General features: G+C 44.9%; 1 protein-coding gene across 16 annotated transcripts in view; it reads left to right on the top strand.

The window, feature by feature from the left end:
- The window catches only part of COBL (cordon-bleu WH2 repeat protein), a 273659-nt gene that overhangs the window by 17042 nt on the left and 238348 nt on the right, over positions 1 to 18269 (top strand). Inside the window, exons 2-3 of one of the 16 annotated variants that reach the window (XM_082399286.1) lie at positions 14408 to 14601; positions 15948 to 16107. The exons of the other annotated variants lie outside the window; for them this stretch is intronic. Of the exons in view, the coding sequence (XP_082255412.1) occupies positions 14408 to 14601; positions 15948 to 16107 (354 nt within the window). The remainder of the gene's footprint in view (positions 1 to 14407; positions 14602 to 15947; positions 16108 to 18269) is intronic. 16 annotated transcript variants of the gene reach the window in all.

Below are 18269 nucleotides of genomic sequence, written 5' to 3'. Positions count from 1 at the left end.
TCCTTCCGACAGCCCGGAAGAGGGGCTGCTCTTTCCGCCAGTTTTCATGAGGAAGGTGAGACACAGAGAGGTTAAGGAGTGTGACCAGCTGGGTGGCACGGGTAACACAGGGTCAGCTGGGTGGCACGGGTAGCGCAGGGTCAGCTGGGTGGCATGGGTGACCCAGGGTCAGCTGGGTGGCATGGGTAACACAGGGTCAGCTGGGTGGCATGGGTAACGCAGGGTCAGCTGGGTGACATGGGTGACCCAGATCTGAACCCAGGGACACAGGGCCTAGTGCAGTCCTTAACCCTGCAGTGCACGGCTCAGATATTTGTGGAAAGGTCGCTGTGGGCCCTGAAGAAAGTTCTAGGTCTCAGGGGAAGATGTGGGGCGGTTTTCTAGGAGGTGTGAGCAGCTGGGGGACGTCAGGCTCCTGAGAAGATGCAGGTGCTTCAGGAGAAAGGGAGCCTTGGCCGAGGGTGGGCTGGAGCCAGGGCCTCTGGGGGTGCTGCGCTGGCGGTTTGTCACTTCATTTCCAGGGCCTCCGGGAGAAGGCGAGCACCCATTTCATCCTTGAGGCAGTGGCCCCAGCCTGCATCCCACATCACACAGGTGGTGGTAACAGGATTCGGGGAGTCAGGCCCGGGACTGCCGAGCGCATGCTTCTCTGTCTCGCTTAGCATCAGGACCAGGCCAGCGTGTCAGCTGTCTGTGCTTCAGTATCCACGACTTTAAGTCTGACTCGAAGGCAAATATTAACTCTTGTAATAACAAAGTAAGAAAGAAGCAAGGCCAGTGAACCGGGGTTTGAGGGCCAGAGATACATATCCTGTGTTTGCAGCAGGCCTGAGACCAGTGCTACTCAGAGCGTGGTCCGTGGACCTGTCTGCAGCGAGATAAGTATGCAGCCAAGATGGTGTCCAGAAGCTTTCACAGCAGTTTGACCTGCTGGGATGTCACAGAAGTGGCCTGGCCAAACCTGGCCACAGCTCTGGTCTGTGGATGTGGTGTGAGGGTACCTGCAGGCTTTCTGTGCCTTGTGTCATTTATCCCTCTCAATAGACACGTACATAGGTACCCTTATTGTCATCATTTCGGGGATGAGGACACCGAATCCCAGAGAGGTTAACCCACCTGCTCGGGGTCACAGACCCCAGGCCTATGGCCAGGAAGCAACGCAACGTCCCCTCCCTGAGCGCTTTCAGCTGTGGACGTGTGCTGTCATTCTCGGAGCGGGACTGCCACCCTCCTGCTGTCCCCAGCCCATCACCCCACCATCAGCAGGACCCGGGCCCACAGGCTGGTGCTCCTTGAAACCCTCCAGTGGGTGGGAGAGGTTCCAGGTATGCTGCTGGCCAGTCCCCCCGGAACCTGGGCCCATGGGAAGGGGGGTTATTCCTCCTGCACCCAGTTGGAAACTTGTGACCTTAGGAAGAAAGAGAGGGAGGAGAAAATCAGCAAAATCTGAATTCCTGTAATCCTCATTGATTTACCTCTTTCCTGCCTCACCGCATTGTCAAGGCTAGGGATTTGCAAAAGTTCTTTGGAATATAGGACTTTCTTAACTGCCAACTCTGCCCCCCAGCCCCAGGCACCCAGGCTCCTGGCTCAATCAGTAGGTTTTGAAGGAGCTCCCAGGTGGCTGAGGTGTCCAATCCTGGGTAAAGATTATCCATCCCTTCCTCCATCCCATTGTTCATCCTCCCATCCAGTCCGAAAGTGAATCGCCTGAATAAAGACACTGTTTCAAGCTCTCCAGGAGCTAAAGTTTTGTTTAGTCTGAAAGAACCACATACATTAGTGCACAATTGTTCTAATTGTTGTTACATAAGTTCCTCTTCAGAGGCCTTTCTGTGTACGTTTTAATACACTTCACATGGTTTAACCCAGTTGCCTTGGAAAACGCCAGTCGAGCCCAGATTGCAGGCAAGCGCTCCTGCTATACTTAGCCTCTAGCTGTGAGTCATGGGCAACATCGCAACATGGAGATGGTTATAAAGCCTTCACAAGCATCCCCCATGAAACAGAAAGCTCTGTAAAATACTTGTGGGGTCATTTATCTAGTGGTTTTCCTGCAGAATTACTCGTCTGAAACATAAATTGTTGATCAAAAAAGACATGAAATATTTAAATGGCGTAAAAAGATTCTTTGGTACAAAACCAAAAACGAAGTAAAGACAAGCTTCATTTAAAAAAGTTTTTTCATCGAACATCTTTTTAATCAAACATCTTCCAGCATCTTAGGACAAACTCTTGTTTGTCTTGTTGACTGAAGAAAAACGTAAGACCTGAAAGTCGTGAGTTACGTCTTATTCGGGGATCTTACTGAGGACTCTAGCCCAGGAGACAGCCTCTCAGTTCGCTCTGAGGAACTGCTCCAAGGAGAAGCCAGGATATATTGGAGCTTTTGCTGGAAAAAAAACATGTAGTCAAACATCAACAGACTAATGCTAATCAACAAAAACCAGACATCGCCAATTAATGATTTTAGTGTCTTTCCATGTATGGGAAGATGCAAGAGTTTGGGCTCATTGCAGTTATTCCTTAGGTTCACATCTTTACTGTCTAGGAACCAGTATCTTGTTTTTCTCCGTCCTGAACCCCTCAGGGTGGACCATGGGGGCTGCTGCAGTGGGCTGATTCCCGTGGAACTGGAATGGCAGACAACATTCCCTGCCCACACGCTGGGTGAAAATCATATGTGTATGATCTACTCTGTTAAGTTTGTGTTCTATTTCCCTCCCTACAATGGGTGTTTAAAATGAAATGGTCCATTTTTACTGATATAGGACCCTTTTAAAGATTTATTCATTTAATCAGCTATGATTTTCTAAGAACAAGAATTCATGAAAACTCATCCATCCATGGGCTGGCCTCTTGGGTGTGGACAGTTTGTCCCTGACCTGACAGAGCCCACAGAGTAGAAGGAAGGACAGGTCTCTAAAGGAGTCATGATGACACACGCTGGGACAGGGGTGTGTACAGAGTGCTGTAGAACACCCAGAAAAGAAGGAGCAATTAGTCCCGCTTGCAGGGCAGGGCAGAGATCAGGCAGGTTTATTTTTATGAAAGGCCTTCTCAGAAAATGGTTCTGCTGAAGCAGTTCTTAAATAGAACACGCCTCTAGACGCATCAGCAGCCAGGAGGAAGGAGCTGTAAATATCACACCAAGATTAGTTCACGTAAATAGACACCCAGAGGTTTATTCAATGGGGAGTTCTCTGTCTCTAATGATCAAAAAGGAGGATAAAGAGGGGTGGAGACGTGCAGACATCTGGGAGGCTGTCAGGACTGGACACTATTCAGAAAAGTCAACACCAGAGTCGGGGATATCAGTTTGAACTGCAAATTATCTGGCTTCGGTGGCAGTTCTTGGACACGTCGTCCAGGCGGCCCTGCAGGAAGCGCGGGGCACATGGTAGCTGAGGAGGACTCGGGCCTGAGGACCCCAGGAGTGTGCAGGCACCTTGCCACCAAGCTGTCATGTTTGTTTTGCTGGCTGGGCCCTGACCTTGCACAGAAACCCCCGGCAGTCATGTATGTGGTGACAGGGCAGGCCTGTGAGGGCGGGTGCTCATCAGAGTATTTCTCTGGCCCCATTTACTTGGGCTGTATTTTTTTTAAAGGGACAATTTTGATAACTTTAACTGAATAAGGGATACAGGTGAAACTTAATTCTACAGAAACTGAGCACAGACCACGTGCAAGGACAGTGCTAGGTCTGCAGGGGATATAAGAGTACGCATATACCCTGGGCTAGTACGATCAGATACAGAAAAAATAGCAAGCCTTTACTTAGACAAAGTTAGGACTAAGGTAGATCCTCACTGATGGAAAACGTAGGCAGATTGCTCCAGGTGGAGGCGCTGTATTTTGTTTGCAGAGAACACTGTCCTGACCTCAGACCCTGAACTCAGTGGGGAGTAACTAGCGCTGTAGCCAGTGGCCTGCTGGACCTCAGTTATGAATTATCTCACTCACGCTATTCCTCTCAGTATTTTGAAGATGGGTTCTTTTTTGGGAGTTTATTCTTTTTTCTTCTGTGCGGTTGAGAAGATGTACTGAGTTTTATAACTACTGGTTGAGGTATATTTATGTACAATCAACTGCACATAATTAAAGCATATGGTTTGATGAATTTTGGTATATGTTTACACCCTGGAAAACCATCACCACAATCCAGATGCAGGGTTTTTCTATCACTTTCAAAAGTTTCCTTCTGCCTCTTTGCAACCCATCTCTCCCTCTACCCGTACCTGGTCAGCTTTCTGTCACTATAGGTTAGTTTGCATTTTCTGGAATCTTCTTTACATGGCACTGAGTGGTACATACTCTTTTTTGTCTAGTTTCTTCACTCAGCATAATGGTTTTGACGTTCATTTATATCTTGGTATTTCTGTGGTTTGTTCCTCTGTTGACAGGAGGGTTGTTTCCACTTATTAATTGACAACAATTTGTGGGTCTGTTCTCCTGTTGATGGACATTTGGGCTCTTGCCAAGTTTTGGCCACTACGGATAAAGCTGCTGTGAGCATTCATTTATGGTCTTGGTGTGGACATCGGTCCCTTTTCTCCTGAGTAACTACCTAGGGGTGGAACGGCTGGGTTGAGTGGTAGGTGTGTGGTTACCATTTAAGAAGCCCCCAGCTGTTTTCCAAGCTGCTGAACTGTTCTGCGTTCCACCAGCAGCGGAGGAGAATTACAGTCGCTGGGTCCGTCTTCAATCTTCACTGTTCTAGTGTGTGCGAAGTTCATTAAATTTTAAATGTAAATTTCTTACTGGGAGCATCAAATGTGTTAGCAGCTATTTCTTCAGTAATTGTCTTAACTCAGCGGGAAATGGAATCCGTCCAGCCAGGATCACTAACCTCACCTGCAGGGGTGCCCTGGGCCTGGGGTACGAGGCATCCCTGGGTCCAGGTCCTATTTACGGGGGTGGAGGTGGGGTGGCTTGCAGAGAGTGTGACGAGTTGGCCCTGAGCAAACCACAGGGTGCTGGGAAGTAGCTGAATAATGCTTTCCTAGCTTCTGATTCAGCAATGTTTTCACATGATCATCATTCATTTTTAAATAGTATCCACCTTAAAAATAGAAAAAGAGGATTTTAGAAGAGATCACTTTTCAGGGAACTGCCCTAAATTCAGTAATGAAGAGCAATCCATTTGAAGATTCAGCTAATTCCATTCAGTGGATGACTTGATATGACAAAAATGGAGTATTTCTCCTTTTAAAAAATATGATGGCAGATTTCAAACATACATAAAAGTAGAGAACAGCATAAGGGGTGGGCGCAGGGGGCGGGGCTATACTCAGGTGCCCATTTGTGCCCATTATCATGCTTTAAAAATTTTAAACTTCTGTATTATTTGGCTCGATTGTTTTATGGGTAAAGCCCTCACGCTGTCCTTTCGTTTGCAAATCCTTCTGCGGGCATCACTGACTAATAGACAGGCTGACTTGCTCACAGCCATTATCTCATTATCATGTCTAACAAAACTAACAGTTAATTCCTTACTCGCCGTGAATTTCCTGTCCTTACTTCAGCTGCCCAGATTGTCTTCAAGGTAACTTGGAACAGTTACAAAAGTGATTCTTAAGCTGAACCTACTGGTTAGGACAACAGGTCAGACAAAGAGTTCGGCTGCAACTGTGTTCCTTCTCATTTCCCCTGGTTCCTTCACGGCGGCATCTTCCTGCCCTTCCTGCCTCTTCTCGCCCCTCCAGCTCCCTCTGTGTGTGTCAGGGTCCCAGCCTCGCAGCTGTCCTCGGGGGGTATGCGCTGTGTGCCCACTTGTGCAGGTGAGGGACCCCGGCCTGGCAGAGAGCAGCAAGGGGTGATGGAGCACGTGCTCCAGGGCGCATGGACGGGAGGCCGGGTGTTCACGTGGACGGAGGGGTGCGGAACGGCTGAACGGGAGCTGCCAGGCGTCTTCGGGGAAGTGTGGTTTAGCATTTGGTGTTATCATTTGCATCATTTAATCTGAGAGATGGGGGGAAGCCGAGGTTGCCAGGAAAGAAGTAGTAGGGACGGCTGGACACCCAGGGCTGTGACGTCTGACCCGTCACCTGGGAGTTTTAGAAAAGGTGACGCCCATCCTTCCAGGATATGGGGTGTGCTGGCTGCGGGGCTGAGGCAGGCTGGGAGGACAAGCACAGGTCACTCTGTGACTGACGCACGCACGGCTTTCTCTAGCTGACGGCCCGAGCTGGGCCCTCTCGGGTTTCAGGGAACCTCTGCCGGCAAGGACTCTGGCCATCAATCCGTCTGCTTTGCCTGTCGCTTCAGAACCCACGTTCCCCATCGACTAACAACCGAGAAAGATCCGTGAGCCGTGCTGGTGGCCCTGGGTGTCCTGGAGTGACTCGGAGCAGGGGACTGGCCAGTGCCACCACCGCTCCTCGATGCTGTGTGCGATCCCGTCGTGTTTGCTCAGGTGCACGAGTTGGCCTGGCACAAGTGCTGCCCCTCTGGTTCGGCTTGAAAACGTGGTCCGTCCCACGTTCCGGCTGCTGCTCAGTGGGACGATCACTTCCCCGCACTTCCTACGGTTGCCCTGACCGTCTTCCTGCCCTGCCATGTGCATTTCCTCTGTGTCTCATCAGTTTCCCTGCGGCCTTGGCCTAGGGCCTGTATGCAGGAAGGTTAATGAAAACCGGAAGAGAAAACCAGGCCAGGGAATGCAGAGCGGGGCAGGGGATGCCAGCCATGAAAGCAAGTCTGTGTGCAGTGAGGGGGCACTGGCTTTGTGTTTCTGACGAGCTGGGCAGAAAGGGAAGCACTGATTGCCGTAGTTCTCATCACTGAAAGGAAGACAAGCTCTTCCTCAGAGGAGGCATCATTTTTCCTGGCACCGAGAGATCATTAATTACTCGCAGGGGTTAGTTGTGGTCACTGCTGCCCACCTACCTTCCGTGGCTGGCTGGAAATGCTCGCTTCCACCTGACACACGTTGTTAGCACACCTGCTGTGTGTGGAGTGTGAGGTCGGTGGCTGGCAGAGCGGAGCAGCCTGTCATGGAGCTGGGTCCGCGTGGGCACCATGTCGTGGGTACCACGTTCCAGGCACGTGCTGACGGGGGCTGTGTCTGTGCCCCTGGGAGGCCATGGGTAGGAAACGGACGATCAGCCCTTCCGCGCCAGGGGACAGCGGATGGCAGGAGCGAGGCACGGAGGCGTCCGAGAGCACGGCCTGTTTCTGGAAGGACGAGAGAGCTGGTTCTCCAGGGAGGAAGGATGCTGGGCTGGACCAGCATGAGAGGTGCCTTCGTGCTGCCCATTAGAGCCCGTCCACTTGTTAGGCTGCGGAGGAGGGGTGGAAGCTCATCAGCTCCGTCAGCAGACGGCCCTGGTGCCATGGGGAGGGCGCGGCTGGGGCAGGGGGCTGAGGTGGGAGCTGCCGTGGAGGCCCAGGTAGAGGAAGAGGTTGTGGTCGGAGCCCACGGACAGGCTGTTGGCGCGGATGGAGACGCGTGTCCGAGAGAGAATGGATGGACTGGTGAGCAGGTGGGGTGACTTGTCAGCAGTGAGGAAGAGAACAGTGGACATTTGAGGGGCCCTTTGCCAATCCCTCTGGCCGGCACCGAGTTTCCATTGTCTGCGGAGGCCCGTGGGGAGGGCAGGACGGGTCCTACTAGCCTCGTTTACATGTGGCTCAGGGAGATGCAGAGAGTTGTTCAGAATCACACAGCCTCAGGCTGGGTGTCTGACCGTGAGCCTGGGGTGGTGGGCAAAGCACGGTCTGGAGCCATCGCTTTGGAGCAAGACGCAAAACAGCAGCTCTCACTTGGGGTAGGGGTGAGATGAAGGGGCCGAGGAGCCCTGGGCTCTGCACCTGGCGGGGAGGCTGCCTGTAGAGCCCACCTCTGTGACCTGATCCTGCTGAGGCCAAGCAAGGAGGGCGTCCCCACGGGCCGACTGCTTCACTTCATACCCACCCGTCTGGGCGGTCCCGAGGATGCCACGGCCTGGGGGCACCGAGAACCTCTGCGATCTAGGGTTGTCAAGTTAAATACAGGATGCCCGTCATGTGATTTTTCAGATAAACAAGGGCTATATTTTAGTGTAAGTAAGTCCCACATCATCACCGTTTATCTGATGCCCACCTGTAACAGGCATCTGGCATTTTTCTCTGTTATCCTCCCAGCGTCAGAGAACCAGGATTACAGTCTGTAAAACCAAACCGATTGGTTTTCTGCTGTCACGTGGTGCTGCTATCACCGCAGCCCTGAGAGCTAGTGAGTGTGTGTGTGTGCGCGTGTGAAGTGAGGGCAGACGGGGCACCGACACCTGACGCTGGCCTGGAAGGTTCTGGGGGCGGGGTGGGGGAGGAAGGACTTTCCATGGATATCTATCGTGAAGACTGGCGCCTGAATCCAGTTCTTACTTTCTCTTTATGTTTTCTAAATTTTATTTTTTAAATTAATGCAGAGTCAGCTTGACTCCTTTGGCGTCCAATTCCTTGAATTTTAACCCCACATGTAGATCTGCTCAACCAGCCCTGCAACGAGGATTCACAGGACAGTCCCGTCACCCCCAAGACTCCCCCAGCCTCCCTCGTAGTCTCCCTGGCAACCACTGATCTGTTGTCCATCACTACCATTCTGTCTTTTGAGGATGCCGTCTAAATGTCCTCATGCAGTGAGTGTCCTTTTGAGAGTCACTTCTTTCGCTCAGCAACCATCTCTGAGATTCAACTTCTTGCATGTCTCAGCAGCTCATTTAACTTTCATCGCTGAGTCGTGGTCCATTGTGTGGCTCCAACCCAGTTTGTTTACCCATCCATCCATTGAAGGACATCAGGGTTGTTTCCACTGCTTTGTGATTGTGTATTGAGCTGCAGTAAACGTTCCTGGACTGGTGTTTTTGTGATCTTAAATCTTCTTTTCTCTAGGGTAAATGCCCAGCAGTGGGATTGCTGGGTCAGATGGTGTATGTTTAACTTTGTAAGAAACGGCCAAACTGTTTTCCAGGGTGGCTGTACCATTTTGCATTCCCACCAGCAAGATATGAGACGTCCAGTTGCTTTGTATTCTCACCATCTCTTGGTATTTTCAAGACATTTTTCCTGTAGCCATTCTCATAGGTGTGGAGTGGTACTACATCATGGTTTTAACTCCCATTTGCCTAATGGCTAATGATGTTGAGCACTTTTCGTGTGTTTATTTGCCATCCATATATCTTCTTTGGTGAAATCTCTGTTCCAGTCTTTTGACTATTTTTAATTGGATTATTCATTTTCTTTTACTGTATTTTGAAGACTTGTCATTTAAGGTGATACAAATCCTTGCTCAAATATGTGACTTGCAGGTATTTTTCTCCCAGTCTGTGGTTTGCTTTTTTGTTCTTTTAGCAGTGTTTTAGAAGATTAGATGTTTTTAATTGTGAGGAAAACCATTTTTTTGTTTTTTGGGTTTTTTTTTTACACTTCATGCTTTAGACATGCTTTGGGTGCCATGTCTGAGAACTGTTGCCTAACCCCAGGTCATGAAGATTTCCTCCCATGTTTTTACTTTTCCATTTAGCTCTGTGATTCATTTTGAGTTAATTTTTATGTAAGGTGTTAGATTTAGATCAAAGTTCTTCTTCCCCTCCTGTCGTGCTCTCTTCTTTCTCTGGCATAGGGCATCCAGTTGTTCCAACAAAGTTGTTGAAAAGACTCATTTGCTCCTTCTTCAAAAATCAGTTGCCCATATTTGTGTGGATCCATTTCTTTTTTTAAAATTTTTATTGAAATATAGTTGATTTACAATGTTGTGTTAGTTTCAGGTATACAGCAAAGTGATTCAATTATACTATATATATATGTACATATAAACATATATATATGTATATATATTCTTTTTCAGATTCTTTTCCATTATAGTTTATTATAAGATATTGAGTATAGTGTCCTGTGCTATACAGTAGGTCCTTGTTGGTTATCTATTTTATATATAGTAGTGTGTATATGTTAATCCCAAACTCCTAATTTATCCCTCTCCCCTCCTTTCCCCTTTGGTAACCATAAGTTTGTTTTCTAAGTCTGTGAGTCTGTTTCTGTTTTGTAAATAAGTTCATTTGTATCATTGTGGATCTATTTCTTGATTCTTTATCTTTTTTAATTGATTTATATCTGTTCCTTCACCAGTACCATTGAATATTGTAGCTTTATATTTAGCCTTAAAACAGGGTAATGTGATTCTTCCAACTTTCTTCTTTTTCAAAACTATTTGGACTAGTCTCATTTCTTTGCCTTTCCATAAAAATTCTGGAATCAGTTTATCTATGTCTACAAAATAAATCATGCCTGAAATGTTGTTAAATCCGCAAGTCAATTTGAGTCTTCTAATCCATGAACATGAGATATCTCTTCATTTATCTAGGTCTTCTTAAATTTCTTTGATGAGTTTCTTGTCATTTTCAGCATATATTGACAGATCTTGTCTATGTTGGCTCAGTTTATACCTAAATATTTTCCATTTTTGGAGCCATCATAAGTGGAATTTGAAATTTCAGTTTCCAATTTTCATTGTTGTGTAGAAATAGAATTGATTTGTGTGTTGACCTTGTCTCCTGTGACCTTGCTGAACTCATTTATTAATTGTATGAGGTTTCTGTTTTGGTTTGATTTTTTGCAGATTCTTCAGGATTGACTATGTATGCCTAGAAAATACATATATTTTTATTCCTTTCTTTCCAATCTTTATGGCTTTTATTTATTTATTTTTTCTCTTCTTATTGCACAGTGTAGACTTCTGGTTTGAGGTTGAATAGGAGAACTGAGAGTCTACATCCTTGCCTTGCTCCTGATCTTAGGGAGCAAGCATTCAGCCTTTAGTATTATTTAGTATGATACAACTGGAGGCTTTTTGTAGAGGAAGCTTCCTTTACTCCTAGTTCGCTGAGAGTTGTTGATGTTGAGTTAGGCCAAATGCTTTTCTTTTTTTTAATTGATATGTTAATGTGGTTTTTCTTCTGTAGATGGTCAATATGGTGAGTTACGTTTATTGATTTTAAAATAGTGAACCAGCCTTGTATTCCTGAGATAAAATCCACTTCGTTGTGCTGTATTCTTCTTCTTATATATCCCTGATTCTGTTTGCTAATATTTTTTGAGGATTTTTGCATCTGTGTTCATGAGGGGTATTGGTACTTAGTTTTCTTTTCTTGTGATGTATTTGTCTGGTTTTGGCATTAGTGTAATATTGGCCTCATACAACGATTTGAGATGTGTTTCCTCCTCTTCCATTTTCTGGAAAAGGTTTTGTAGAATTGGTATAATTTTTTTTTCCTTAAATGTTTAGTAGAATTTGCCAGTGAAACAATATGGGCCTGAAGATTTCTTTTACATGTTCTTAACTACAAATTCAAATTTTTAAATAAGTATATTTGGATTATCTATTTTATCTTCAGTGAGATTTTGGTAGTTTGTGGTTTTGAGGAACTGGTCCATTTCACGTAAGTTCTTTAATTGTGTGCATGGATCTGTGAAGGGCATTCCCTTACTATTCTTTTTAATGTCTGTGGTTTCTATAGTGATATCTTCTTTTTAATTCTTCATATTACTAAGTGGTATCTTCTCTCTTTTCTCTCATTCTTGTGATATATTTATCAACTTTGTTTGCTTTACAAATTTATTTTATTTTATTTACAAAGAACCAACTTTTGTTGTCATTTTCTCTATTGCTTTGTGTTTTCTCTGCTCTAATCTGTATTGTTATCTGACTTCTGCATGATTCCGTTTATTTTCTCTTTTTTAAATTTAATTAGGTGGAACTCAGATTATTGATTAGAGACATTTCTTTTCTAAAATAAGCATTTTATACTATAATACGTTTTCTTCTGAGCACTTCCTTGTTATCATCCCATCAATTTTAATTTATTTATTCATTTATGTTCAAGTCCTTGAAACTTCCTTTTTATCCCATGGATTATTTAGAAGTATATTATTTATAATACAAGCAATTTCCAAGTGCTTAGAAATGTTACGGTTATCTTTCTGTTATTGATTTCTAGTCAGATTCCAGTATGGTTAGAGAACATATTTTATATGCCTTCAATTCTTTTTGCATCTGGTGAGGTTTGTTTTGTGACCCAGGAGATGTTTTACCTTGGTGAATGTTCTATGTGCACTAGACAGCTGTTTTCTGCTACAGGAGTTGTAGAAATGTCAATTGGATCTGGTTGGTTGATAGTGTCATTCAGTTCTACTGTATCCTGTTGACTGTGTATTAGTTATATTGATTACCAAGAGAGGACTGTTGTCTCAAAATTTAGTTGTGGATTTGTCTATCTCTCTGATGAGTTTTGTTAGTTTTTGTTCCATGTATTTCAAAGCGTCTTTGTTTGGTGCATTGAAGTTTAGGATTATTATGTCTTCTTGATGAATTGATCCCTTTATTATTATGTAATATCCCTTTTTATCCCTGGTAATTTTCTTGAATTTTCTGACATATTATCTCTATCTCATATTGACATAACCTTTCCAGCTTTTTTTTGGTTAACATTTGCATGGTATATTTTTTCCATAATTTTACTTTAACTACCTATTTCATTATATTTAAAGTAAGTTTCTTGAAGACAGTATATATTTGAATAATCCATCTTTCAGTTGAAGTGTTTAGACCATTCACATTAAATCATAATATCAAACCATTAAATTCCATTAAACTATTTATATGAATGAAAAACATTGATCTGTAGTTTTTATTGATTTTTTAAAATTTAGGTCAACAATTTAGTTATTTTTTTTCTTTCTTGCCTGTTTTGCATTCCTATATCCCCTTTCCTGACTTCTTTTGAGTTATTTGAAAAAATTTAGTGTCTCATTTTAATTTTTCTACTGTGGTTTTTGAGTATAACTTTCGTTTAATTGTAGGGGATTGAAATTGTATGGATTGAAATATGCAAACGTTTCACAGTCTCCCTAGAATCAGTACTGTATCATTTCATGTGGAATATAGGTATTCTCCATGGTTATGTGTTACATCTGTATTGTAAAAAACTCAAGAAGAAAAAAAAAAAAAAAAAACCCAAAAAAAAACCCCAAAAAACTCGAGAAGAACAGCCTCTTAATGTTTGCCTACATGTTTATCATTTCTGTTGCCCCTCATGTTCCAAGTTTCCTTCTCATTGTTTTCATTTAATCTGAAGAACTTACTTTAGCCATTTTTTTAGACCATTTCTGCTGGCAGTGAATTCTCTTTGCCTTCATTTGAGAATGTCTTTATTTCACCTTCATGCGAGAAGCATATATTTGCTAGGTATAGAAATCTGGGCTTATAATTCTTTTCTTTCAGTACTTTAAAGCGCTTTTCCCCACTTCCTTCTAGCTATTATAGTTTCTGTAGTTGTTCAGATCATTCTCATATACGAAATGAGGATCTATCTTGTTGCTCTCATGATTTTTTTCCTTATCCTTAGTTTTGAATAGTTTGGTTGTAACATCCTCGTGGGTAGCTTTCTTTATATTTGTCCTATATGGGGTTTACTGAACTTCTTGAATCTGTAGGCTATGTCTTTTACCACATTTGGGGAGTTTTCTGCCATTATTTCTTAAAATATATTCTTCTGCAATGCATTCTTTCTTCTCTCCTCCTAGGAGTCTGTTGACATGCATATTAGACCTTTTGGTGTTGTCTAAGCGGTTCCTGAGTCTGTGTGTACTTTTTGTCAATCATTTCTTTTTATGTTATTCAGATTGGAGAATTTATATGGACAGATACTCAAAATCAGTGAATCTGCTATTGAGCCCATCCAAGGTGTTTTTAATTTCAGTTATTGTATTTTCAAATCTAAAATTTCCTTTTGGTTTTCTTTGTATCTTCTGTTCCTTTGCTGAGACGTCCTATGTTTCCATTGATTTCAAGTGTATTTGCTCTTACTTCTTGCAGTGCTTTTATAATGTTTGCTTTAAAGTCTCTGTGAAACAGCTCCACTCTACGGATCATCTTGCCGTGGCGTCTGATGGTTGTCTTTCCCCATGTGAATTGAGATGAGTAAGTTTGGATAGACTTGTTGAATATTATGTTTTGATATTCTGGCTTTTATTTAAGTCTTATGAGAATGTTGATGTTTTTGTTTTATCAGGCAGTTGACTCAGTTGAGTTCAGTTTAAATTTCTGCCAAGCTTTCCGTGGTTATTGTTTCAGTGTCAGTTCTGCTTACAAAGCCTTTACGATGCTTTCAGATCTTCCCCACGTTTGGGCCACCAGTGGCCAGTCTGGGACCCGGGGGATGGTCTGTCTTACAGTCCAGTTCTCAAAGGCTGTGATTGCTGCTAAGGGTCAGATCCACGTTGGTGCGGTTCGGAGATGCCATGGGGAGTTCATACGACTTCATGGAGTTTCGTGGGCTCCTCCTTTTCTGCAGTCTCCCCAGGGCTGTCTGCTTCTCTGGGCTTCCCCTTTTGGTCCTCTAGCCAGAAAACTGGGGCTTTATTTACCCAGATCCGAGGTGCACTTCCTGGGACTGCCCACTTCTGGAGCAAAGCAGCAGAAGAACAGAGAATGGAAAAAGCAGTGGGGTTTACTCTACCCTCTTAGAAGCACAACTCCTCAGAGTTCCAGGGTCCTTTGGCCCCCACCGTGCCAGCAGCCCTGCCACCACGAGACTGCTTGGGACTGGGCTCACGAGAGCAAGGGTGAGCGTATGGGGGCCTCCCCCATTCTCTCGGAGCACTAGGGCCCCCTCCCCTGCTCTTGGAGCCGGCACTCTGTCCATGCCTTTGCCCTCTGTAGAGTTCATACTGCATTGAGTCAGGACTGGAAAAAATGGTAAACTTAGCACCAGTTTGGTGGTATTGTGAATTCCAGTCTTCATCCCCAGTTCGCCTGTTATAGTTTACTTCCCAGAGTTCTCAAATTGCTGCTCCATGCCTTCCGGCCAGGTGTTATAGCTGCACTGAGTGGGAGAGACAGGGCCTACAGTGTTTATTCCTTCGGAACCATTTCCTTTTTCTTTTAAAATTTATGAGCCTGGTACATCCAGACAGTGTAATCCTATTCAGCACTAAAAGGAAATGAGCTATGAGACCATGAAGAGACATGGAAGAACCTTACGTGCATTACTAAGTGAAAGAAGTTAATTTGAAAAGGCTGCACACTGTATGATGCTAAATATGGGACATTCTGGAAAAGACAGAACTATGGAGAAAATGAAGAGATCAGTGGTTGCCTAGTTAGGGAGTCGGGGAGGAGAGGAGGGTTGAATAGGTGGAGCACAAAGGATTTTTAGTGCAATGTCACTCCTCTGTATGATACTACAACAGTGGATACATCATTATACATTTGTCTAAACCCATAAAATCTATAACACCAAGAGTGAACCCTAGTGTAGACTAGGGTTTCTCAGTGATAATGATGCTAATGCAGGTTCATCAGTTATAACAAAGGTACCACTCTGTTGTGGGCCGTTGATAGTGGGGGAGACTAGGCATGTGTGGGGACGGGGTTACTTGGGAAATCTCTGTACCTTCTGCAGAATTTTGCTGCGAAACTAAAAATAAAGTCTATCGAAAAAGTCATGTGTCAAAGCATCTCCTATCAAAATAATAATTATAGGGCCTAGTAAATATAGTTGAAATTTCAGGCAGTTTATTTGAAAACAGAGAGGAAATAAAATTATCAAAGAAAGTATAATGCACCCTTGGAAGTACACCCAGTAACGCCACACATTTCATTTCGTTTTTTGTAGTTAGGGCATGGCTAGTCATTCGTTTCTCCCGTATGGTTTCTGGGCTCTATCCCTTATTAGAATTACCTGGGTTTTAGTAAGTAATTTTTCAAACACTGAAACTTTATGATTTCACTAAGAATGTAAAACGTGTGCAATGCCTTTCCCGTAAATTTGTTGTGCGGCCTCTCAGGAAATCACTGGGATTTTAGAAAGCCAAGCCCTAGGATCATTAGTCTCCTTGTGCTGGGCTGGTACGCAGGGCGGGGTCTGCTGGTAACCTGAGAGTGACAACAGCTGTACCATTGCTCACAGGCCCGAGTGTCTGGGAAAGGAGTGTTCCCGCAGGCGGCATGCTGCGTGGGCACAGGGCTTGGTGCAGGGAAGCATATGAAGAGTCAGCAGCCCAGATGGCGCTGAGATCGCCAATCATCCCCACGCTGAAATCGGCAAGGAAAACACATGCCCTGTGGAGGTATCCTACCACCCCCGGTTCTACAGATTACAGCTATCGTTTTATTATTTTCGTGGTCACTTGGCTTTTGGAAGAGGAGTGCTTGGAAGAGGCTGATCCGTGCTCCCTGGCTTCGGTGTCTGGAATCACGGACCCGTCTAAATATAGCACCGTTGTCTCCTGTGGAGCTGAAGGAGGGGACGGGTGGCCATAAATGGGAGTGCTCTCCCTGGGGCTGGTTCTCAGGTCGGCTAAGCTCCGGATCAAGTTCACCCTGTTCAGTGTGCGCGTGTGTGTGTGTGTGTGAGTTTCTGTGAATGTGGAGCTTCTAAATTTATTTATCATTTGATATGGGTATTTATGTGCGAGTGTTTGCGGCCACTGTGTTTCTGGTCCAGAGATAGGATTGTCCTTTAGGCGTCCCCAGGGGCTGCGCTTCTTGTTTTGTACATGCCTAGCATGTAGGCGCAGGAAGGAGGTCCGTAAATAACATGAAACTGATCTGCTCTGGTGTGTGGCCAGGAGTTCAGAAAGCATGTTGGAGAAGGGAGATGGCCCATCCGCGATCCTCTCCTGATGGCTTCTTACATGGCAGCTCTGTGCTGCGTGTGTTTGCAGGACATGACCACACTGAGTTCTTGTGGCCGCCTGGGAGGGTGGCCTTGTTGTCACCTGCGTTTGATGGCACAGGACCTGCAGTGGAGAAAGAATGATGCATCCTCTCTCTGTTCCCCTGTCCATTGTCTGTCCATCTGTTATTAGTTATTAGTTATATCCACATAGGTCCCAGAGGCAAGTTAGGATCACAGAAACTTTTTTTAAAATTAAGGATGACTGACCCATAGGGAGAACAAAAGACTATATAGAGAGTAAAAAAAATAATTACATTTTTTTATCCAGAGAGAAAAATTTAAAAATACTCTTTACTCATTATACTTCTAAAATTTAGAAAGTGACCATAACTGTTACTTGAGAAGAAAATAACAAATTATTATAAAGTTTCTCAAATTCTTTGTAAATGTTTATATCTTATACATCCTAAATAATAAAAGATACACTCTAACTCCTTTTGGAATTGAGTTCTCCATTGGGTAGGTGGGGAGGGGGCAGGAAGGAGAAAGAAAGAAAGAGGGTCAGTCTGTGGAAGGCAGGAAGAAGGAGAAACGCGGAGGAGCAGAGACAGAAAAACCAGGGGCCAAGAGACGGGGGGAGGGGGTGGGAGGTCGGGGTGCTGGAGAGACTGCGATAAGAGGGGCAGGTGCTGGCTCTTGTGCTGGCTGAAGAATCAGATGGAAATTACCCCCAGTATCCTTGTGCGGTTCGATAGTCCTTTCTCCATTTTCTACCACTATATTTTTTAACTGGTTATTTTGGAAGGATGTCAAGTTTACAGGAAAGTTGCACATGTACTACAAAGAATCCCCTTCAACACTCATCCCGATTCCCCGGTTATTGATACTTGCATTTGCTCTGACACTCTCCCTCTTCCCCTCCTCCTACCCACGTGCACATCTTCACACACGCACACGCTGTACCTCCCAGGCTCCCACTCGCCGCAGGGCTGACTCCCAGCTCTGACACCAAGAGCCTGGTTTCCAGAACCGTCCGTAGATGGACGTATTTACCCCTTTAATGCCCTGCATGTGACCCACTCCTTCCCCACGCCAGCCGCCTCCTTGGCCATCTAAATCAATACCTTTTCAAGAAAATAAAAGCAGGGAAAGGAAGGGAAGAGCACCTTTTAAAAAGTCTTATTTTCCAGTGAAACGACGAAGGTTGGACACATCAAGGAAGGTTCAAGAGATTTTAGAAATTTACTTTGGGACTTTAGAGTTTTAGTGGGTAGAGACTTTACATTGAAATAAACATTCTGTTTCCATAATTTAAAAAACAACAGCTTTTATTGAGGTATAATTTACATACCATACAGTTCGCCCGTTTATTTCTGTGAATTGTTGGCCGTCCAAGAAGCCCCAGCGATTTCAGGCAGAGGCACGACTTTGTGAGCTCAGTTACTGGCTCACTTCCTGCCTCAGCGTCCTTGCGGGGGAGAAGGTTCAATATGCACTTCTTGTGGGGGTCTTATCAGTCGTGACCTTGTCTGGGGAAACCAGTCCAGGCACGCGTGCGTGGACCTGAACGCTGCCTGCCTGCTGACAGTGAACCTGGCCAGCGAGGTGCAG

The sequence above is a fragment of the Balaenoptera borealis genome (assembly GCF_965194805.1).
Source record: "Balaenoptera borealis genome assembly, chromosome: 7".
NCBI classification, from domain to species: Eukaryota; Metazoa; Chordata; class Mammalia; order Artiodactyla; family Balaenopteridae; genus Balaenoptera; species Balaenoptera borealis.
Note: the sequence above shows the minus strand (reverse complement) of the source record. Positions and strands in the feature narration are given on the sequence as shown.